A 24,598-nucleotide genomic window follows, 5' to 3' on the forward strand; every position below is an offset into this window, starting at 1 on the left:
TCATCTGAAGCAAGCTGATCTTTTATGGCAATGCACTGTAGGATGTTACTGTGTGGCAATTGGCTGGTGCATTTCCTACATTTAAACAAAGTGACTCCTGTTCAAAAGGAAACATTTCATTTGCTATAAAGCTCTTTGGCCTCTGCTGCCTCACGGCACCGAGGTCCCGCGATCAATCCCGGCTCCGGGTCACTGTCCGTGTGGAGTTTGCACATTCTCCCCGTGACTGCGTGGGTCTCACCCCCACAACCCAAAGATGTGCCGGGCAGGTGGATTGGCCGCGCTAAATTGCTCCTTAATTGGAAACAAATGAATTGGGTACTCCAAATTTGTTTTTTTAAAAAGCTCTTTGGCAAGTCCAAGATTTTGATAGGTGCTATATGAATACACAATTCTGATTACACTCACAGGTTGAGGTTGTTGAAACGTTTTCTCCAGTGATGGGCTCGCTTTACTGCACCAGTTTCGCGGTTTACCAGTTTAATGCCATAAAAATCCAGCATCATCTTGTATGCTTCAATCAACCTCCTTTTTGCATCATCAGATTCTTTGAATAACTGTTGATGACAAAATAATCAATGCATCGTGCATAAAAATGTAGTTCTTTTTTCAAAAATCTATTTGATCATCTCAGGAAATAACAGACGAGAGACACTTAACATTGTGGTGGAATACTCTCCACTTGCCTGCAGCCCCAACAAAGGTGAAGAAACTCGACATCATCCAGGGCAAACAGCCCACCTGACCAGCACCCCGTCCATAACCGTGAACATTCACTCCTTCCACCACTGATGTACAGTGCCAGCGGTGTACGCCATCTTCACAATACACTGCGGCAAAGACCCTTCACAATACACTGCGGCAAAGACCCTTCGACAGCACGTTCGAAACTTGGCCAAGGGCAGCAGAAGCACAGGGAACCACCACCTGCCAGTTCCTCTCAGGCCACACACCATCCTGACCTGGAAATATACCGGCCATTCCTTCACTGTCACTGGGCCAATGTCCTGGAACTCTCTCACTAACAGCACTGTGGTGTACCTACACCACACGACCTGTCGTTTAAGAAGGCAGCCCACCGTCACCTTCTCAACGGGCAATTAGGGATGGTTATTAATTGATTACATCGCCAGTGACGCCCATATCCCACAATTTCATTAAGACAAGGTAGCTCTTTTGCGTTTAATGAAATTGTCTGCAGCCTAAACAAAGGTGAAGAAACTAGCCACCATCCAGGGCAAACGGGCCACCTGACCTGCGCTGGTAACTCCATTTCATCAAACGCAAAAGAGCTACCTTGTCTTAACTCCTGACATACTTTTCATTGACTGTCAACGGTCAACATCAGATCAATTGCTTAGAGTCTGATGAATTTAGGAACGTTTATATAGATTGTATTATATACCTCTGTTGAGAATAATGTTATTACAATGCTGGTTTAACGTACAGGCAGGTGGTGGGACTGGAAAAGATGCAAATAAGCTGTCATAAAAGTAGGATAATGTTTGGACTTCTTGAGGCAGCCATGAACTGAGCGGCCACACGAAAGGTCTCTCTCATTTTTGGAAACCTCTGATTAGACCTTCAAACCCCGCCAGACGAGCACATAAATTGCAAAACGGTCCCCAGCTTAACCCCCTCGCCCCCTGCCATCCACCAGGATGCAGACAAACCAGCATTCAGGCCGGAAAAACGGCAAGAACGGGGAGAGGAAAGCCTCGACCCCTGAACAGGGAGACCCGCGTGGGGGCCCCAGAACCCAGCATGGCCGACCCAGCAGCCTCGTCAACGCCCACCCAGGCAATGGTGGAGAAGCTGATGGAGTTCATCCCAACGGAACTCCAGAGGTTGCCATGGGGCAGGGCGAGTGTTTCGCTTCGCTCAAAGGCGAGGTGGCAAGATTGGTCACGACCCAGACGGCACGGGAGGGTAAAGGTAAATGACTAGGAAAACAGGAACCGCCGGCAGAACCTACAGATTGTCGGGTTACCGGAAGGCACGGAGGGGAGGAGCCCAGCAGTGTTCGTAGCATCGTGCTCGGAAAGCTGGACAGGGAGGAGGGCTTCGCCAAGCCCCCAAAGGTGGACCGGGCCCACACAGGCCACTCTGACAGAGACCCAAGTCGGGTGAACCTCCGTGGGCAATGATAGCGAGGCTTGATAGGTCCCAAGACAAACAACGGGTCGGAGGTGGGCAAGGAACAAGTTGGGAAGCCCAGCCAGCTCACATCCCACTTGTACCAAGACATGAAATGAAAATGAAAATCGCTTATTGTCACAAGTAGGCTTCAAATGAAGTTGCTGTGAAAAGCCCCTAGTCGCCACATTCCGGCGCCTGTTCGGGGAGGCTGGTACGGGAACATTGGAGGGGACCTGGCCAAGGGCTGGGCAGAACTTAACGGAGACTAAACCATGCTGTTCAAGAGTAAGGTGTGGTTTGGGATGCTGTACCTGCCAGACTCTTGACTCCCGGAGGAGGCAAACAAGTTTGTCCGTAAAAAAGAGTTTGGGAAATAGTGAGGGACAATGGGGGGGGAAGGGATAACTGTTCTTGGGGAGATGGAGTGGGTGGTGGGTTACAATAGAACCTGGTTCTGTGGGGAGCGGCTACACTACTGAGCAAGCTGGTGTACGGGAGTAAGACTAGGAGTGGAGGGTGGGGCACACCACAGAATTGTCTTTCCAAAGATCAGGAACATTTTGTGCTTTGGGTCACACAGAGAGCAACGCACTGAGCATTTCCTCTCCCTGGCACGTACCTTAATTTCGCATTTAGTAAGTTCCTTGGCAAACCAATTCATTCCTGGTTCTCGCAACGGAAAGAGCCTGAAACACAATCCAAATGGTCAGAAACGAGGGCAGCTCCCAAATTGTCAGGAAATCTTTAAACAATGCTTTCAATTCAGAAAATATTCATTATACTTCAGTCGCACTTGCTCATACCACCTCAAAGTTACCAAGTGCCAGGCAATGATCATCTTCAACAAAAGTGAATTTAACCATCTACCTTTGGCATTCAATGGCATCTCTGAATTCCCTCACTGTCAACACCCTGGGGGTTATCATTGACCAGCTGGACTAGCCATAGAAATACTGTGGCTACAAGAATGAGCCATGAGGCTGGGAATTCTGCAGACAGTAGTTCACTTCCCCATTCCCCAAAGCCTGTCCACCATCTACAAGGCCCAGGTCAGGGAATGTGATGGAATACTCTCCACTTGCATGGATGAGTGCAGCTCCAACAACACTTCAGAAGCTCGACATCATCCAGGGCAATAGAGTCCACATGATTGCCACTTCATTCACCATATCAAACATTCATTCCCCTACCACCAATGCACAAGGGCAGTAGACACAAGGAAACACCAGCGCTTGGAGATTCTCCTCCAAGTCATTCATCATCCTGGCTCGAAATTATATCGGCTGTTCCCTCACTGTCACTGGGGCAAAGCCCTGGAATTCCCTCCCGAACAGCACTCTGGGTGTTCAAGAAGGCGGTTCACGACCACCTTCTCACGGGCATTAGGGGCATTAGGGATGGGCAATGAATGTTAGCCCAGCCAACTCACATCCCAAGAAGGAGTAATAAAAATACCCAACAATGTATGGCTATGACAATGGTGGCATGCAGGATCAATGACCCATTCCATCAGATTGGTGGTGGCGAGGGAGCGATTAGGACTGGCATTCATTCCAGGTCATCCTGTAGATCATAGAGTCTTCCAGCACAGAAGGAGAGACCATTCAGCGCAATGAGCCTCCGCTTGCTCTGGTTCTTGGAAAGAGATATCAAAATGTAGCCTTTTCCCTTAACCCTGCAAATTACTTCTCTTCAGGTCAGATGTCCGATTTCCTTTTGAGAGTTCTTATAGAATCTGATTCCACCTTTCACATAATGATACACAGACCAAAACAACCCTGTGGGTGAAGGCATTTCTCATTTCCGCGTGAGTTTTGATGTGACCTGGTCGCTGACTCACTTGCAGCAAGACGCTTTCTCCTTACTTTCCCTGTCGGGTTGGGGGGGGGGGGGGGGGGGGGGGCACGGTAACATAGTGATTAGCACTGCTGCTTCAGAGCTCCAGGGTCCCGGGTTCGATTCCCCGCTGGGTCACTGTCTGTGTGGAGTCTGCACGTTCTCCTCGTGTGTGCGTGGGTTTCCTCCGGGTGCTCCGGTTTCCTCCCACAGTCGAAAGATGTGCAGGTTAGGTGGATTGGCCGTGATAAATTGCCCTTCGTGTCCACAAAAATGTTTGGGTGGGATTACAGGGATAGGGTGGGGAGGTGGGCTTAGGTAAGGCGCTCTTTCCAAAGGCCTGTGCAGACTCGATGGGCTGAATGGCCTCCTTCTGCACTGCAAATTCTATGGTTCTATGATATGATTCTATAAACCCCCCCGGAATCTAAACGCATGTTTTATGTCTCCTTTTAAGCGTCTCTGCTGAAGGGAGAACAATCCCGGTCTCTATTCTCTCTCCACGACTGAAACCTCTCAGACACAATCTAATCCTGGGAAGCCTCCTCTATGCCGTCTCAGGACCTCGATGCCCTTTCTAAAGTCCGGTGTACACCGCCGGAGGCTTAAATCATAGCTTGGTGAAATTTAACACAATTTCCTTTTTTTTTGTCTTCAAATGCCCCGATTTACAAAGTAAAGTACCCATACACTTGCTTAACCACTTCGTTAACCTAGTGCGATCTGGTAACAGTACGGAGCGGAGAGGTCTCAGTGGGAGCTGAGACAGGTCACCTGCCCCATCAGCGGAATCCGTGGAAATATCTGTTTCTTAAAAAAAGCAGAGTTGAAAAAAAAAAAAACGGAATTCCGCACCCAGCTTTGAAACCTTTTCTTTAACCGTTTATAAACCAGTCAAATACGCAGAGATCGAGAGAAATGTACCATTGGATGTATGAATGATTCCTCTCCAATTGTTCATATTTTCCTTTCCAATTTGTAATCATTTCCTCTATTGTCCAATCTGGAAGAGGAAAATAAATTAAATTTAATCCTCTGTTGGTCACCTGGGAGTTAAAAAGAAAGCAAAGTAGCAGCTAAACTGTTTGAAATGTAGAACAGGTTCAGTCGGACTGTGTGCAGGTACCAGGAGGTTGGGTAATGCCGTCCTTTCCCCATCGTAAACCTCTGGATACAGGTCAAAATGTAAATCACAATGGTGTTGGAAATCTCCTCTCATCATCTGCAAAAGCCTTAAATGAGGCGAGTGTGACAACCTGTATCTACTGGGAACAACGCGGTAGCACAAGTGGATAGCACTGTGGCTTCACAGCGCCAGGGTCCCAGGTTCAATTCCCCGCTGGGTCACTGTCTGTGCGGAGTCTGCACGTTCTCCCCGTGTCTGCGTGGGTTTCCTCCGGGTGCTCCGGTTTCCTCCCACAGTCCAAAGATGTGCAGGTTAGGTGGATTGGCCATGATAAATTGCCCCTAGTGTCCAAAAAAGGTTAGGTGGGGTTATTGGGTAACGGGGATAGGGTGGAAGTGAGGGCTTAAGTGGGTCGGTGCAGACTTGATGGGCCGAATGGCCGCCTTCTGCACTGTATGTTCTATGTTCAACATTTAAAGTCCACAGAAGGACAACAACTTGATGCGAGATTGAAATGGCCTCTGAGACTTTAACTTTAGAAGGGTGGCGCGGTAGCACAGTGGTTAGCACTGTTGTTTCACAGCTCCAGGGTCCCAAGTTCAATTCCCGGCTTGAGTCACTGTCTGTGCGGAGTTTGCACGTATTCCCCGTGTCTGCGTGGGTTTCCTCCGGTTTCCTCCCACAAGTCCCGAAACAGTTAGGTGAATTGGACATTCTGAATTCTCCCTCTGTGAACCCGAACAGGCGCCGGAATGTGGCGACTAGGGGATTTTCACAGTAACTTCATTGCAGTGTTAATGTAAGCCTACTTGTGACACTAAAGATTATTATTATTAGCTTGGCTCAGTGCCTCGCACCCTGGGTTCACGTCACAGAGTTGGGGTTGACACCTCCAGCGTAGTATTGAGGGTGTGCTGCATTGTTCGAGGTGCAGTCTTCCAGGTGAGATATTAAACGGAGGTCCCGTCTGCCCTCCCAGGCGAACAGAAAAGTGTCCACGAATTACAGCTGTGGAGTTCTGGTGCACGGGATGAATGGCAATGAACAAAACGAATCATCTGGCAAGGACTTACCGTCTGGCTGAGAGGCCTTTTCATTCATGTAGAACTTGTAGTTGATGTTGTCGGGATTCCTTACTTTATTGTCTAAATCCTGTTGAGAATAGAAGGTTGATCAATGTGGAGAAACAGCTGGCTTTAACATCGAAGCTGCCTCATTTACAATCCCAGTCGGGCACGCAGGAGAAATCTCTTCACCAAGTGACTGGTGAGAATGTGAAAGCCGCTACCACAAGGAGTGGTGTAGGCAAATCACAGAGATACATGAAAAGGGGGAAGCCGGATAAACACAAGATGGGGAAAACAATAGAGGAGGGGCAGCACGGTAGCACAGTGGTTAACACAGTTGCTTCACAGCTCCAGGGTACCAGGTTCAATTCCCGGCTTGGGTCACTGTCTGTGCGGTGTCTGCACGTCCTCCCGGTGTCTGCGTGGGTTTCCTCCGGGTGCTCCGGTTTCCTCCCACAGTCCAAAGATGTGCAGGTTAGGTGGATTGGCCATGATAAATTGCCCTGAGTGTCCAAAAAGGTTGGGCGGAGTTACTGGGCTATGGAGATGGGGTGAAGGCATGCGCTTAAGTGGGGAGCTCTTTCCAAGAGCCGGTGCAGACTCGATGGGCCGAATGGCCTCCATCAGCACTGCAAATTCTATGATTCAATGAGGTTGGTTTGGGAAACTTGACTCAAAGAAAAAGCAGATTGTCACAAAGTCATTCTTGGAGCTCAGCCACTCATTCATAATGACACCCTCTGACAACTTGATTAACAAAAGCCGGCTGAACAGGTGGCCTCATAATGAGAGCCTGGCTGAGCTCCGAGAATAGTGAATGCACTTTGGATTTCAGCAAGCAATGTTTATACAGCTGCAGTGGGGACAGAAAGCTCGGTTTGATGGACATGTCTGTTACCTTGTAATAATCGGCTGTTTCTTTGAAGCTGTTTTCCACTCAGTAAAAATCTGGGTCAGCGTTTCAGTTTGTGGGTCACGACCTGAGACATTAACTTATGGATGCTGTCAAGTCTGTTTTTGTTTTATTTAAAATGTTTTTATTCTCCATTTTCACATTTTCCTTCAAAATTTACACCCCACCCACAAACAGTAAACGGTAACAAATACAAAATCAATCCCCTTAACAATACCGACGATCCCATCCTCCCACCACCCCAAACAACACCCCACCTGTCAATATATGCATCCAAGAAAACAAACCCTCCCACGGTGGCAACAAAAAACAAAGGAGAAAAAGAAAAAGGAGTCCGGGCCCGCCCATGGTCACCATTGACCTATAGAGTCCACTCCCCCCACTCAACGCCATCCAACCTCTGAAAGAGTACCGTACATGATACCCAAGAGTTGTACCCCCACCTCCCCCCCCAACCCCCAGTCTCCAACTCCTCCCCCCAACCTCTGTTCCTTCCCCCCAACTTTCCACCCCGGCTAGACCACTCGGACCCTGTTCTGTCAGGCTCCGATGGCCGCAGCCCCTCCCCCCACCTCACTCCCGTTCACTGGCCGGCTTAAACCGGCCAGCGTGGAGGCCCCCACCCGGGTCCCTTTCCCACTTGCCCGGCCCTAGGAAAGCCCAGAAATCCCCTTTTGGCACACAAACCCCACATATCCACCTACACCCCAAAGACCCTCATTTCGAGTGAAAGTCCCTTGTCCAAATATATACAACATTGGCTCCTTTAGCCCCTACACCTGCACGCAGTGAAACAAAAAAAGAAGAAAATACAGTCATGAGGTTACATTGGCACATGGCCATTCCTCAATTTGTCAGTTCTGCCACAGTCCTTCTGCCTTCGCAAACTCCTCCGCTGCTTCCGCCGTTCCAAAATAAAAGTCCCTGAGCTTGTAAGTCACCCTCAGCTTCGCTGGATATACAATGCCGCACCGCACCTTGCTAATGTACAGTGCCCTCTTCACCCGGTTGAGGGCAGCCCGCCTCCTCGCCAGCTCCACCGTAAAGTCCCGGTATACACGTATACCAGCTCCAGCCACTGCACCACCCGCTTCTGCTTGGCCCAGCTCAGGACCTTCTCCTTCATACTGTACCTACGGAAGCACAGAGTCACTACCCTTGGTGGCTCACTCGCCTTTGGTACAGGCCTCCACGACCGATGAGCCCGATCCAGTTCATATCGGGAGGGATTCTCCCCCTCCCCCAATAGTTTCGCCAGCAACGCGGCAAAATACTCAATCGGCCTCGGTCCTTCAACTCCTTCGGGCAGCCCCACAATCCTCAAATTCTGTCGCCTGGATCTGTTTTCCAGGTCTTCCATTTTTCCTCGCAGATCCTTGTTAGTATCCATCACCTTCCGCATCTCTTTCCCCATCAAGGCAAGTTGATCACCGTGCTGCAATAACGTCTCCTCCACTTCCTTCAGCGCCTCCCCTTGCTCTCGCACCTCCGCCACTGCGCTCGCCACCGCCGTCCTCACCGGGGAAACCGCCTCCTCCACCAGCACACTCAAAACCTCCCTCATCTCCTTCCTCATTGTCTCCATGTATTTTGTAAACTGCCTTTCGAATTCCACAGCCATCACCGTAGTTATTTCTTCAGCCGTAAGCAGTGCGGCCTTCCCTGGTGCTCCAGCCTCCAGTTTCCTTGGTGACCCCGCGGTGACCTTTCCACTCCCCGACGGACCTTCAGCTGTTTTCTTTACGGACAATTTTTTGCTTACCCCCGACATTTTTCTTCACTATGCCTTCACTGTTTCTTCCTGCTTTTGCCGCCTCCGTGGACCCTGGGACCGGGCTTAAAGCCCCGAAAATGCCGTTCCCGAACGGGAGCCCTCCATTGTGCGGCCGCCTCCCGCCCGCCATCACCGGAAGTCCCCCCTGTCAAGTCTGTCGTGCAGTTCCCACATTTCTTGTTTTTATGTCAGATTTCCAACTTCCACAGTTTTGCTTTTAGATAGAGAAGATACGTGACGCGGTGGGGTGGTGGGGGGGGGGGGTCCTCGTCTGGAGCATATACACCGGCATAGTCTTGTTGGGCCGAATGGCCTGTTTCTGTGCCGCAAATTCTCAGTAAAATTAAACAAGATTGAGCCTTGGCCTGCTGCGACTGAAGGGTGGCACTCCCTCAGTACTGCCAGGGAGTGTCAGCCTAACTAACAGCTCAAAGCCAAATCCGATTCAGAAGTGTTTAATATCACACCGTGAGGGAAAAATCAACTAATGGCACAAACTGTCAGGTACAGTTATCTGCAGCTCTCTCGCACACTCACCGGGTAACCATGCCGATACCGCTGGAGGTCCTTCGCTGCTCTCCAGTTTCGCATACGATACGACATCTCCTGAAATAAGCAAACTTGAAATTTACCATTTCCACCACACATTTGCTGTTCAAACAGCAGGTTTACATAGATTACATAGAACATACAGTGCAGAAGGAGGCCATTCGGCCCATCGAGTCTGCACCGACCCACATTAATCCCTCACTTCCACCCAATAACCCCTCCCAACCCTTATGGACACTACGGGTAATTTAGCATGGCCAATCCACCTAACCTGCACGTCTTTGGACTGTGGGAGGAAACCGGAGCACCCGGAGGAAACCCACGCGGACACGGGGAGAACGTGCAAACTCCGCACAGACAGTGACCCAGCGGGGAATCGAACCTGGGACCCTGGCGCTGTGAAGCCACAGTGCTAATCACTTGTGCTACCGTGGTTTAACAGGAGCTTTGGAATGAAAGAGGCCAGGTTCAGGCCCCAACCTGGAGTTAAACAAAGCTCAGGATGGGAACCCAAGCCCTGGAGTTAATAATAATCTTTATTAGTGTCACAAGTAGTCTTGCATTAACACTGCAATGATGTTACTGTGAAAAGCCCCTAGTCACCACATTCTGGTGCCTGTTCGGGTACGCAGAGGGAGAATTCAGAATGTCCTATTAACCTAACTGTTTCGGGACTTGTGGGAGGAAACTGGAGCACCCGGAGGAAACCCACGCAGACACGGGGAGAACGTGCAGACTCCGCGCAGACAGTGACCCGAGCCGGGAATCGAACCTGGGTCCCTGGCACTGTGAAGCAACAGAGCTAACCACTGTGCTACCGTGTTAAACACCAGTCTAACAACAGGTGCCCTGTATTTTGAGACTCGGCAGTAAGCAAAGGCTAAATAAAGTTTTCGGCACCTAACATTCCCATCCCTTCAGGGGTGCACGGAGGCGCAGTGGGTTAGCACTGCTGCCTCACGGCGCTGAGGTCCCAGGTTCGATCCCGGCTCTGGGTCACTGTCCGTGTGGAGTTTGCACATTCTCCCCGTGTTTGCGTGGGTTTCACCCACACAACCCAAAGATGTGCAGGATAGGTGGATTGGCCACGCTAAATTGCCCCTTAATTGGAAAAAAAAACACAATTGGGTACTTTAAATGTATTTTTTTTTTTTTAAAACTTTCCTCATCCTTTCAAATGTTCCTGTTTCTTTGAAACCAAAATTATTTCCATTATCAGATTTTAGCTCCATACAGTCATATGGGTCATATGTTAAACCCTCAACCCCTACTACTGTGAAGGACAAGGGCAGCAGATACCTGGGAACCCCTCCAAGTCACTCACCAGCCTGACTTGGAAATCTATCGTCGTTCCTTCCCTGTCGCTGGGCTAAAATCCTGGAAACTCCCTTCCTAACAGCACTGTGGGTCTACCTACACCATGTGGACTGCAGTGGTTCAATAAGGTAGCTCACCACCACCTTTCCAGGAACAATTAGGGATGGGCAATAAATGTTGGCCTAACCAGCGACGTCCACTTTCCGTGAATGATTTTAGGAAAGACATACACACACTCACAACTATCTTACAGAACACTAGCGAGGTACCTACATGTTTCGAATGGCTCCTATTATCAGAAGGTCTCGGCTCAGTCTCCTGATGATTCTTCTGTAAAGTAATGCAAAGATACTTTGGTCCAATGCTTTCCAATAGAAGTTTCTGACGCGCCTCAGACTTGACTACAGTGATAGCAATTTAACCACAGGAGGTTAAACTGGGTTTTCACATTTATATTTAACAAACATCGACTGCGAACTTTGCTGCGCTATTGGCGGAGAATCAGAGGACACCAAGTTAAGGTGGTTTTGATCTGGAATATACTCCCTAATATACTCTTCGAGAGTATATTCCAGATCAAAACCACCTTAACTTGGAGGAGGGTCATTTGTGACCTTCAAATAGGAATTGGGTAATGATATGAATGGACAAAACCTTAAGGGCTACGGGGAAGAGGCAGAGCAGGGTGTACGTTGGGTTGTACGGGGAAGAGGCAGAGCAGGGTGTACGGTGGGTTGTACGGGGAAGAGGCAGAGCAGGGTGTACGTTGGGTTGTACGAGGAAGAGGCAGAGCAGGGTGTACGGTGGGTTGTACGAGGAAGAGGCAGAGCAGGGTGTATGTTGGGTTGTACGGGGAAGAGGCAGAGCAGGGCGTATGTTGGGTTGTACGGGGAAGAGGCAGAGCAGGGTGTACGGTGGGTTGTACGAGGAAGAGGCAGAGCAGGGTGTACGGTGGGTTGTACGGGGAAGTGGCAGAGCAGGGCGTATGTTGGGTTGTTCTGACAGAGCTAGCACAGACAGGATGGGTCAAATGGCCTCGTTTTGTGCTGAAACCATTTCCATGATTCAACGATTCAACATTTATCCCCCAATTAACATCACAAAAAGATTATTTGGCTGTTATCATTTTTCGGATTGTGAGCTCTTGGCTGCCAGGTACCCGATATCTGTGAATAGATTACTAAAGTACTTCACTGGCTGTACACCGGTTTACGACATCTCGAGCTTGTGAAGCGTGCTACAGAAATTCAATTCTTTCTTATTTTCCTTAATTCCCTAAGTAGCCGACAATCTATCGCTCTCAGTCCCGAATATCTCCAAAACTGACCATCCACACGTCTAAATGGTGGAGAATTTCAAAGATTCACAACTGACCGAAGAGGTTTCTCGTCATCACAGGCCCTCAATGGTCAGCCCATTATCTGGAGACTATGTCCCCTCGATCTCAGACACTCCAGCCGGTGAACACAGCCTCTCAGCGTCTCTCCTGCCAAGCCCTCAGAGACTCTTTTATGTTCCAATGAGATCACCTTTCATTCTTCGAAGCTCCAGCGAATACAGGCTCCCCTCACAGCACAATCCTTTCATCCCAAGAATCTATCCAGATTACACCAAAATGGATGATTTCACATTTCACCCCATCGTACTCCATTTCCATCTTCTCTCGCTCAGCCCAACCTGACCTTCCTTCCCCACACTTCACCAGCCAGCTTGGTCTCATCAGCAAACTTGCACCCGGCCCCCTCACCGAAGTGGATTGTAAATCGCTGAGGCTTAATCACAAGTCACTTTCCACCTCCCTCTCTTCGTGGGTTAGATTGTACTGGATGCACTCTGGTACCTGAATCCAACTGCTACCCTTTGTGTCTCAGCCTTGTTAGCTCTCAGGCTTGGTTGAGTAGCTGCTAGTATTCAGAACATTATGGGTTCAATTCACACTCCAGAGGCACGAGGACATAATCCAGCCTAACTCTCCAGTGCAGTACTGAGGGAGTGCCGCACTGTCAGAGGGTCAGTACTGAGGGAGTGCCGCACTGTCAGAGGGTCAGTACTGAGGGAGTGCCGCACTGTCAGAGGGTCAGTGCTGAGGGAGTGCTGCACTGTCAGAGGGTCAGTACTGAGGGAGTGCTGCACTGTCAGAGGGTCAGTACTGAGGGAGTGCCGCACAGTCAGAGTGTCAGTACTGAGGGGGTGCAGCACTGTCAGAGGGTCAGTACTGAGGGTGTGCTGCACTGTCAGAGGGTCAGTACTGAGGGAGTGCTGCACTGTCAGAGGGTCAGTGCTGAGGGAGTGCTGCACTGTCAGAGGGTCAGTACTGAGGGAGTGCTGCACTGTCAGAGGGTCAGTACTGAGGGAGTGCCGCACAGTCAGAGTGTCAGTACTGAGGGGGTGCAGCACTGTCAGAGGGTCAGTACTGAGGGAGTGCCGCACTGTCAGAGGGTCAGTACTGAGGGAGTGCGCACCGATGGGAGGGTCAGTACTGAGGGAGTGCCGCACTGTCAGAGGGTCAGTGCTGAGGGAGTGCTGCACTGTCAGAGGGTCAGTACTGAGGGAGTGCTGCACTGTCAGAGGGTCAGTGCTGAGGGAGTGCTGCACTGTCAGAGGGTCAGTACTGAGGGAGTGCCGCACTGTCAGAGGGTCAGTACTGAGGGAGTGCCGCACTGTCAGAGGGTCAGTGCTGAGGGAGTGCCGCACTGTCAGAGGGTCAGTGCTGAGGGAGTGCTGCACTGTCAGAGGGTCAGTACTGAGGGAGTGCCGCACTGTCAGAGGGTCAGTACTGAGGGAGTGCTGCGCTGTCAGAGGGTCAGTACTGAGGGAGTGCGCACCGATGGGAGGGTCAGTACTGAGGGAGTGCGCACCGATGGGAGGGTCAGTACTGTGGGAGTGCCGCACTGTCAGAGGGTCAGTGCTGAGGGAGTGCTGCACTGTCAGAGGGTCAGTACTGAGGGAGTGCTGCACTGTCAGAGGGTCAGTACTGAGGGAGTGCCGCACTGTCAGAGGGTCAGTACTGAGGGAGTGCCGCACTGTCGGATGTGCCGTCTTTCACAGCACACATTAAACCAACCCTCTCAGGTGCATATAAAAGATATGATGCCACTGATTTCGAGGAGAGCTGGGGAATCATCCCCGGGGTCCTGGTCAGTGTAAATCTGGCAATCAACATCACTAAAAGAACACATTATCTGTAAAGATCAGAGTGTTGTTTGTGGGATATTGCTTTGTGTAAATTGGTTGCCACATTTCCCAAACTGCAACAGTGACTTCAAGAAGTACTACGACACCAGGTTAAAGTCCAACAGGTTTGTTTCGATGTCACTAGCTTTCGGAGCGCTGCTCCTTCCTCAGGTGAGCAGAAGGAGCAGCGCTCCGAAAGCTAGTGACATCGAAACAAACCTGTTGGACTTTAACCTGGTGTTGTAAGACTTCGTACTGTGCCCACCCCAGTCCAAAGCCGGCATCTCCACTTCAAGAAGTAGATAACTGTCTGTGAAGTACTTTGGGGACACCCTCAACTGGTGAGAGGTGCGATCGAAATGCAACTAATGCCCACACCCAGGACCCGCAGGTGCAGGTGGTGACCGAGTATGGAGCATCGTTAAAGGTTCTGATCCAGTCCTGAGGTTTGCGTCTGTGCTTCAAAAAAACAGATAGTGAAAGAGAAAAACTCACCTGGGTCCAATTCGGAAATATGGAGAGGATTAGGCCCCACAACCACTGAAGGAAATAAATCTGAGGGATAGTAAATTGAGAGACTGTAAGATAGAGCCATGGCACCAAGTAGGAATGAACAGAACTACAAGGTTAGTGTCAAAATCTTTTGTCCCTATTTACAAAGAAATGCAAGTCACAAAGGGAAGCGGCTACATCAGAGCTCTCTCCAGAAAGTTCCATTCCATCACGTCCTGCTGTGGGCAGGCTGAACGGACTAGTGGATGCAACCGAAGTTTAAACATTTCTTTTTACATTCTAGTTGTCGAACAAGTACTTCAATAAACAATTACAGGAAACTAAATACAACAGCGCCTAACCGAAACCAGGGCGAGTTTCCTTACACTCCCCCTGTTTCAGAGAACATCCTGCTTCGCGAGGTAAACTGCAAGGAAATTTGCCCTCACATGTTTCGATGAGGAATGTACCAAGGGAAACACGTTACGCAGAGGACGAAATCCAAAGGTTGAGAATGAATTTTGAAACTACGAGCTGCCTGGATGTTACATTGAACCAAATGGCTTAGATACACTTCCAGTTTTAACGGCGATGGACACGGGGAACTCTGCTGCCAACCCGATTGAGTGGGGAAAGGTAGGGTTCCTTACGAACGCTTACAAAAAGCACTGAACGTTGACCACTTAACATCTGCCACATTCCCAACGATTATAAAAACAGATTCAATCTTTTTCTTTGTTTGGAAGTGGTTGGTGCACTTTGGGCACAGGACACCAGTTCTTGGGCTTTTGCTACAATCCGAACACTCATTCAGCGTCCGCCGTTCTGGATTCTTTCAAAGCAGCCAGTTCAATGACTCCGGCTACCCCGCTCCCTCCCCATAACTCTGCAGATGTCTCCTTTTCACGACAATAATTCCCTGCTGTAGGTCGCCTCACTTTGAATTGTTCAATTTTGAAGTGGGCCAGATTTCTTGATTTTTGTCTTCAGTTCCGACTTTCGGGCGTTTCACACTGTTGTCGCGTATCACCGCCCGGTGGCGTTACCCATCGCTGCTTCAGGCTGGGGGTGACATTCGATCCCATGGCACAATTGGCGACATTCTCAATTGAATGTGAGGAGAGGTGTTCGATTGCATCAGAGGGAATCGGGATTTTTTTTGAAAAACATCCGAAACAAGCTTTTCCAAGAAGAATATCTGAGCAAACAGGATTTCCTTTCGCAAGGAAGAAGTTGAAGCCGTTGGTGGCTCGATGCGGGGCAGAAAAGGCCCATTAAAAAAAAAGTATCTTTATTAAAGAGAAGTTTTAATGTAACATGTCAAAAAAACAGTAACATGCAACAAATACCATTTCAAAATAACCCCCCCCACACCCCCCCCCCGCAAGAACAAACAAACAGAAACCAAACACCACCGCCCCCCCCCCCCCTCCCCCCCCCCGCCCCCCGACAACTGACGGTGACTAATTCCCGGAAAAGGGAAATGAAAGGCTGTCACCTCGAGTAGAACCCTTCTCCCAACCCCCTCATGGGGAACTTGACCGTCTCAATCACTCAACCAGGCTGAGGCACTGGCGATACCGGGGACATCCACCCAAGCAGATCCCGCCTCCGGGCTATCAATGAGGCCTTCACCCCCGTCTGTAGCACCGGCGAGTCCGAAACACCAAAAATGGCCACCAGCGGGCAATTCTCTAGCCGAATACCCAGAATCCCTGACATGGGGCTGAAGATGAAGCTTGCAAGTTTAGGGCAAGACTAAAACACGTGCGCATGATTCGCTGGCCCCCCGGGAACAGTGCTCGCACCAATCCTCCAACCCCAAGAAGAAACTACTCATCCACATCCTGGTCAAGTGCACCCTGGTCACCATCTTGAACTGCATCGAGCTGAGCCTAGCACACGAGGAGGTGGAGTTAACCGTCAAGAGCCTCACTTCACACACCCCCACCAATCGAAAACCAGGCCCAGTTCCCCCTCGCACTCTCTCTTCACCTCCTCCAGCGAAGCCTGCTCCGTCGACAGGATCCGGGCGTAAAGATTTGAAATCCTCCCCTCACCCAACTCGGCCAGAGACAAGACCACGTCCAAGAGCCAGGGCGACAGTGCCAGGGGAAATGACAAAAAGCTACAAACCCTCAAATACATATAGTTCTTGGGAGCTGGAACCTATCCAGTAACTCCTCCATACGGTGAACCTCCCTTCCAAAAACATGTCCCCAAACCTCTCCAGCACCCCACTCCCTCCCGCATGCCCCGAATGAAGAGTCCAAGCTCACCGGCACAAAGAGAAGATTCCTGCAAATAGGAGCCAACATCGACATGGGGGATCAGCTTAGAATGCTGCCTAAACTGCCTCTAGGTCCTCAAGAGCAGCTACCACTACCGGACTCAGGTATATTCTGCAGGAGAAATCGGAAGCGGGACGGTGGCCAGGGTCTTCAAACCCGAACCTCTACAAGAGCCCACCTCCATCCACCCACATATAGAAACTGGATTTTAAGCCACGCCCGTACCTTTTCAACATTTACAATCCAATAATTCAATAACGTATTAGGTAGCGCCAAGTTCCCCAACTGCCTCTCTCTCTCGCTCTCTGTAGAAATGTCCCACTAATCCGGGGGGTCTTGCCTGCCCAAATAAAGGAAGATACCATTTTTGCTACCAGCTTTTTTGATACCAGCTTTGACAAAGGGTCATCTGGACTCGAAACGTTAGCTCTTCTCTCTCCCAACAGATGCTGCCAGACCTGCTGAGATTTTCCTGCATTTTCTCTTTTGGTTGAAGATACCATTCCGTTGACCGGAAAGAAAGATTTGGGTAGAAAAATTGGGAGACGCTGAAACAAAAACCAAAACCTCGGGAGGACGATCATTTTTACATTCTGCACCCTGCCCGCCAAGGGCAGAGGGAGGGCGATCCCTTCAGCAAGTCGGACTTAACCCCCATTCACCAGACTAGCAAAGTTTTAGTTTGTGGAGCGTGGCCCAATCATGGGCCACCCGGATTCCCAGATAACGGAGGCTAGGCCTGGCCAGGCGGAACAGCAACTCCCCCAGATCTGCTCCCCACCCTGGGGGATTCACCGGAAAATATTCACTTTTGTCCAGATTCAGCTTATACCCGGTAAGGAGCCAGAACTCCCGGAGTAGCTTCATTATCTCCTCTACATTGGAGAGCGGGGCTATGATTTACAGAAGCAGATCGTCCGCATCTAAAGACACTCCATGCTCCCCCCCCGCCCCGTTCTATCCCCGTCCACCCAGTGGACGACCTCAACGCAATGGGCCAAAGGCTCGATTGCCAAGGCAAACAAAAGTGGGGATAACGGACAACCCTGTTCAACTGGAAGTAACCTGACCTCAGGGCATCCGTGTGCACATGTAGGGTGGGGGGCCTGTACAAAAACTGAACCCATGATATAAATTTTGGCCAAACCTTCGAAGAAATTCAAATAGGTAGCCCCACCCCACCCTATCAGACGCTTTTTCAGCACCCATTGAAATAATCCCCACTGGCTCAGGAACAGAACGACATTTAACAATTGTATAATGGCTGGCACCTTCGCCGACAGTTTAGTATCAGCGTTCAGCAACACTAGGGGTCTGTACAACCCACACCTTGTGGGATCCTTGTCCTTCTTCAAGATGAGGAAAATCGATACCTGCAACAAAGAGGCCAAAACTTGTCCCCTGGCGACAAGGAATCATTGAACATGTCCAACAACAGTGGGATCAACGGACCCGCAAATGTTTTGTAGAATTCGACAGGGGACCCACCCTGACCCTGATCTTTACCCGACTGCATTAACTCAATACAGAACTTCCGCCAGACCCAGTATTTACTGCAGCTTCTCCCTCTCCCCTTCCCCACCACCGGGAGGGACAACCTATCCACAAATTACACCATTGGCAATCTCGCCTCTGGGGGCTGTGATTTACATACGTCTCAATAAAAGGCCTCAAACAGAGCATTAACCTTCACTGGGGTGGGAAATAACACAGCTCCCGAGTCCCTGATCTGTGCTGTCTCCCGGGACGCAGTCTCTCACCTCAGCTTGAGGGGACCTTTTATGAATATGGGAAGAACGCGCTGGGTCCTACCATCGAAACCCGAATGGTATACATGTCCCACCCAGCCCTTCCGTAACCTTCTTTGCTCTTTGATCCGCAAATGGGACTTCTGCAAAAACACCACATCAGCCTTCAAACTTCTCGGGTGAGCAAAGAGCCTTGATCTTTTTACTGGGCCGTTTAATCCCCTTACATTCCTAATGATCAGCTGGACAGGGGGCCATTCCCCCCACCTCCCGACCCAGAGTCAGCCATTCCCCCTCATGTGGGGTAATCCAACAGCAGCTCAGAGATTGCCCACACCAGGGCCACCCGAGCTGGCCACCAAACCCTCCATCAGATCAGGACAAAGAAAAGGATGTAGTCACCGTCATCAATCTAACCACCCCCCCCCCCCATCCTTTCCCTCGATCACCACCGCTTCCAGCAACACCATACCCCAATAAGCAAACAAACAGCCAAATGGAGAACACAGACCCTTAACCTCTTTCTCCCCCCCCCCGCCCGCCTAACTCCAAACAGAACTAGAAGAAAAATCCAAAGCTCCTTACTTAAAGCTAGCCTAGAATAATGAGCTGCAGATACACCCACTGGTCCTCCTCCGCCCCAGTTCACTAACTTTACAGCTCGTAGCATGACCCCTGCTCGGGGTTAAGCCAGCCACCCGCCCACATCCAACTTCAATACACAAAGAGGAAAAAAAACATCCGTCTCACAGACAACAAAATACAGACTCCAAACTTGCCAGAGACCCCCCCAGCAAATCCTCATAATCACATGCCCTACCCACAATACAAAGATCTCATCATAAATACAGATACAAATGTACACAACAGTTAACAATTAGTTCGCCCCCAACCCATGCTTCTTTACAAACTCGTCCGCGTCCTCCAGCGCCTCAAAATAATAGTCCTTCTCCTTGTAAGTCACTCGAGGTTGTGGAGGGTATCCGCACCCCAAATCGAACACTGCTTCTGTACAACGCGGACTTGGCCTTGTTGAACACCGCACGCCTTCTGCTCCCACGTCTTGATATATCCTGTCGGGTGTGATCCTCCCATCTACAATCCCCATGGTCCTTCGCCCACCTCAGGGCTTATCCCTTCTCCTGGTAGCTGTGGAATCTGAGAATGATCACCCGTGGTGGATTCCCAGATCGGGACTTCTGCCTGACCCCCTCCCCCATCTCCCCAAACATCTTGGACATATAGTCCGTAGGATTACGGCTCTCCAGACCCTCTGGCAGCCCAATATTGCCTTCTGGAGCAGTCTTCCAGATTGTCCACCTTGGCCTTGAACACTTTATTACTGCCAGCCAGCAGGGCCACGTCCACTGCCAAGGAGGTAATCTGGCCACTCTGCCTCGAGGGAGCCACCTCCTTGTATCAGCACGCCTTGCTCCTTTATCTTCTCGTCCATCTTGCATGAATGGAGGCTCGGGGCCCCTTCCATCGTCTTTTCAAAGTCCTCAGAGGCCGCCTGACACTGCTTCTGAAATTCCTCCACCAAGAGGCTTGTGAGCATCTTTGCCGTCCACGGCGTGGCCAGAGTCGCAACAGGCGCCTCTGCCATTTTCCTCCATCGACAGAGCTCGAGATGCTTCCGGGTCTTTGCCCATCTGCTGCCTTGTTTTGCCCATTTAGGGTATTACATCTACGTGGAAACCTTATCCCGTCAAACTACTCAAGTTTCCCCCAAACACCTCCCAGCAACTGGGTGAAAAGGGCCAGAAAACAAAGTATCCCGGCGGGGCCACCGGGTGTGCGACTGCCCCCAACATGTCCCCACCGAATGTCGAAAAGGCCCATTTCCTGACTAAGCAAGGCTGAGTTTAGCTTTGGGGCCCCCAGCGTGCCTGCTGCATGTTCAGCATCACACTGGGTAAGGCACTTACCACTTGAAAGCCGGTGTGAGGGCCCAACGTTAAAGGTGCTAATCAGTCAAAACCAACTTCACTGACACGCTTGAGGGATGCCCTCAAGGCACCACTGACGAGATCAAACATCTCATGGTCACCGAGAGGGTTCACTCATCAAGGTACCAAACAGACTTCATCGGGAACATGCCGAGGCGAAGTCAAGGAGGCGGAGAGGGTGCAAAAAAAACCTCCGAACAACTCATCTAACTGACCCACGCCGGCTCCATGAGGAATATCCTACAGATCAGAGATTGGACATAGCAGCCACCTCAGAACACAAACCGAGTGGAAGCAAGCCACCCGCGATCCTCAAGGACTGCCGAAGATTCACTTAAAGTGGAAATTTTTATGAACACATCCATGGCTTTAGTGAGGACTTAATGTATTAAATCTGTTTCCACGGCCTGTTCAGGTAGCGCATTGGCTATTGTAATAATTTGCGGAGTAAAAATACATTTCTCCTCAGCTCCTCTGATTCTGCTGTCAATTATCTTCAATTCTTATTCTCTTCTCTTTAGTATTCACCACTCTGCTCCTGAACATGCTGACCACGACAGGTTCAATGTGAAAGCGGTCAGTCTCTCTCTGAAGCCCACCTAGGTGGTCATACCTTATGTGAAAGCCTGTCAGTGAATACCTGCAGACTATTTGACCAGGTGGTTCATCACTCAACATTCACATGGGTGTATTTTCCTGTAGGATTCACTGAAATAGCAACAGGTTCATTTTGCCATCACCCCAACTGTCCCCAAGCAACACAGTGCTGACCACACTAAACATACTCAAGGGCTCCCTGCTCTGTCAGGCTCAGTATAAACTCAGGAGTGCATTCATCAACTGAACCATCAATTCAGCAAGTATGCATTAATCACAACAGGGGCAACATTGGTCAATTGGATACATAGAACATAGAATCTACAGTGCAGAATGAGGCCATTCGGCCCATTGAGTCAGTATCGACCCTTGGAAAGACCATCACACTTAAGCCCACACTTCCACCTTATCCCCATAACCTCTCCTAATCCTTTTGGACACTAAGGGCAATTTATCATGGTAAATCCACCTAACCTGCACATCTTTGTTCTGTGGGAGGAAACCGGAGCACCCGGAGGAAACCCACGCAGACACGGGGAGAACGTGCAGACTCCGCACAGACAGTGACCCAAGCCGGAATCGAACCTGGAACCCTGGATCTGTGGAGCCACAGTGCTAACCACTGTGCTACCCATTGAGTAATGCTTCCAGTAAAAAAAAAATGCTCAAGCGGCAGATTGTTCAAAAACCTCATGTTTTAAAAAAAATTAATTTATGGGATGGGGGCATCACTGGCTAGACCAGCATTTATTTCCCATTTCTAATCGCCCTCGAGAAGTTGGTAGTGAGCTGCCTTCATGAACTGCAGCAGACCCTATTGCGTAGGTCCATCCACAGTGCTGTTCGGGCGGGAGTTCCAGAATTGTGACCCAGCGACAGTGAAGGAACGACGATATATTTCCAAGTCAGGGTGGTGAGTGACTTGGAGGGGAACCTCCTGGTGGTGGGGTTCCCCGGTATCTGCCGGCCTTGTCCTTCCAGTGAAGTGTGTGGGTTTGGAAGGTGTTTGGCGCAGTTGCAGATGGTACGCACTGCTGCATCAGTGGTGGAGGAAGTGAATATTTACGGTGATGGATGGACGGAGTGCCAATGAAACGGGTTGCTTTGTTCTGGATGGCGTTGAGCTTCTGGAGGGTTGTTGGGGCTGGACTCATTCGGGCAAGTGGAGAGTATTCCATCACACCCTGACTTGTGCCGTGGCGATGGTGGACAGGCTTTTGGGGGGGGGGGTCAGGAGGTGAGTTACTCTCCGCAGGATTCCCAGCCTCTGACCTGCTCTGGTAGCCACAGTATTAAGATAGATAGTCTGGTTTATTTCCTCATCAATGGAAACCCCCAGGATGTTGATAGTGGATGAATCAGCGATGGTGATGCCACTGAATGTCATGGGGCGATTGTTTGATTCTCTCTTGTAGGAGATGGTCATTGCCTGGATCTTGTGTGGTGTGAATGTAACTTGTCACCCGTCAGCCCGAGCCTGGATATTGTCCAGGTTTTGCTGCATTTGGACTGTTTCAGTGCCTGAGGAGTGGCGAATGGTGCTGAACATTGTGCAGTCACCCGCAAACATCCCCACTTCTGACTTTATAATGGAAGGAAGGTCATTGATGAAGCAGCTGAAGATGGTTGGGCCTAGGCACTAAAGGAACCTCTAAGTGACAGCAATCACATGATAGAATGTCATGCTCAGTTTGAAAGCGAGAAATGAGAGTCCATTCCCAGTCTTTTAAACCTAAATAAAGGTAACTATGGAGGCAGAACTGACGAAGGTGAACTGGGTCATTAGGTTGGCAGGTAGGACAGGAGGAGGCTTTTCAGGAGAAATTTAATCATTCTCAGCAAAGACTTACCCCAGGGAGAAAGAAAGGATCTTTGAGAATAATACATCTTCCGTGGCTAAATAAGGAAGTCAAGGATTGTACTCTATTGAAAGAAATACTGGACACATCTGCAAAGGTTAGGGGTCATTCAGTGGATTGGGAAGATTTTAAGAACCAGCAAGGAATGGCTAAAGAGGTGATAAAGAAGCGGAAAGCAGAGTCTGAGAGAAAACTGGCTGGTAATCTAAAAACAGAGAGTGAGAGCTACTCTGGGGAAAAGGGTAACTAAAGCTAGCATTGGCCCTCCAAAGAGTGGCCTGGAAAACAACAGCAGAGGCAGGGGAATGGGTATTCCGCGCCTGTCTTGATGTAGAAGACTTCCTAAAAGATAATTGAAAATCAAAATGTGAGAGGGGTGAACTTCACACAACCTCAGTCACCAGCGAAAAGGTGTGGGGAAAACCTATTCGACCTGAAGGCTGACAAGACATCAAAGCTGCTACCTAGGGTCTGAAAAGAAGTGACTGCAGAGACAGTAACCCCATTGGTTTTCATCTTCCAAACTTCCTTAGGTTCTGGAAGGATCCCAGCGGATTGGAAAATAGCGAACGTAACACCTTTATTCAAGAAAGGAGGGAAACAGAAAGGAAGAAACTACAGGTCAGTTACCCTCACATCTCCATCAGAGGAAAAGTGATAGAGTCCAGAGTCCAGTATGAAGGAGATTTACTTCGAAAATCGTGACGTGACCAGGCAGAGTCAACATGGTTTCTGTGAAAGGGAAATCGTGTTCGGCTCATTTATTCGAGTTTTTTGACAATCCGTAGAATCCCTACAGTGCAAAAGGAGGCCATTCGGCCCATCAAGACTGCGCCAACCTTCCGAAAGAGCAACTAACCTAGGCCCACACTCCGCCGTAACCTCGTAACCCCACACATTGATCTTGCCCAATCCGCCTAACCTACTTGTCATAATAATTTTAAAAAAGGACTCGCCTTCAAGTTTTGTACCTGATCGCGCGGAGCATTCAAATGAAAATGGATGAAATAGAAGTAAAGGGATATGATATAGTTGGGAGCACAGAGATATGGATCCAAGGTGACCAAGGATGGCCTTCAATAGCCAATGTTATTCCCTTGTTTAAGAAAACTGCAGGGAGAATCCAGCAAATTATAGGCCGGTGAGCCAGACATCAGGGTGCCTGGCACTGTGAGACAGCAGTGTTAACCCGGGTCCCTGGCACTGTGAGACAGCAGTGTTAAACGGATCCCTGGCACTGTGAGACAGCAGTGTTAACCCGGATCCCTGGCACTGTAAGGCAGCAGTATTAACCCGGATCCCTGGTACTGTGAGACAGCAGTGCTCATCCGGGTCCCTGGTACTGTGAGACAGCAGTGTTAATCCGGGTCCCTGGCACAGTGTCAGAGCAGTGTTAACCCGGGTCCCTGGCACTGTGAGACAGCAGTGTTAACCTGAGTCCCGGGCACTGTGAGACAGCAGTGTTAACCCGGGTCCCGGGCACTGTGAGACAGCAGTGCTAACCCGGGTCCCTGGCTCTGTGAGGCAGCAGTGTTAACCCGGGTCCCTGGCGCTGTGAGACAGCAGTGTTAACCCGGGTCCCTGGCGCTGTGAGACAGCAGTGTTAACCCGGGTCCCTGGCGCTGTGAGACAGCAGTGCTAACCCGGGTCCCTGGCGCTGTGAGACAGCAGTGTTAACCCGGGTCCCTGGCGCTGTGAGACAGCATTGTTAACCCGGGTTCCTGGCACTGTGAGACAGCAGTGTTAACCCGGGTTCCTGGTGCTGTG

At 50.1% G+C, this 24,598-nt stretch overlaps 1 protein-coding gene across 2 annotated transcripts in view; it reads right to left on the minus strand.

Moving 5' to 3' along the window:
* The window catches only part of LOC140428649 (uncharacterized), a 44,680-nt gene that overhangs the window by 13,072 nt on the left and 7,010 nt on the right, over positions 1 to 24,598 (minus strand). The window contains exons 2-8 of one of the 2 annotated variants that reach the window (XM_072515327.1): positions 14,391 to 14,450; positions 10,995 to 11,051; positions 9,393 to 9,461; positions 6,175 to 6,253; positions 4,900 to 4,978; positions 2,759 to 2,825; positions 409 to 557 (exon numbers count right to left, since the gene is read on the minus strand). In XM_072515327.1, coding sequence (XP_072371428.1) covers positions 409 to 557; positions 2,759 to 2,825; positions 4,900 to 4,978; positions 6,175 to 6,253; positions 9,393 to 9,461; positions 10,995 to 11,051; positions 14,391 to 14,450 — 560 coding nt within the window. The remainder of the gene's footprint in view (positions 1 to 408; positions 558 to 2,758; positions 2,826 to 4,899; positions 4,979 to 6,174; positions 6,254 to 9,392; positions 9,462 to 10,994; positions 11,052 to 14,390; positions 14,451 to 24,598) is intronic. The other variant, XM_072515328.1, reaches the window with a different exon arrangement.

Source organism: Scyliorhinus torazame, chromosome 8 (genome assembly GCF_047496885.1).
Source record: "Scyliorhinus torazame isolate Kashiwa2021f chromosome 8, sScyTor2.1, whole genome shotgun sequence".
Taxonomy (NCBI): Eukaryota; Metazoa; Chordata; class Chondrichthyes; order Carcharhiniformes; family Scyliorhinidae; genus Scyliorhinus; species Scyliorhinus torazame.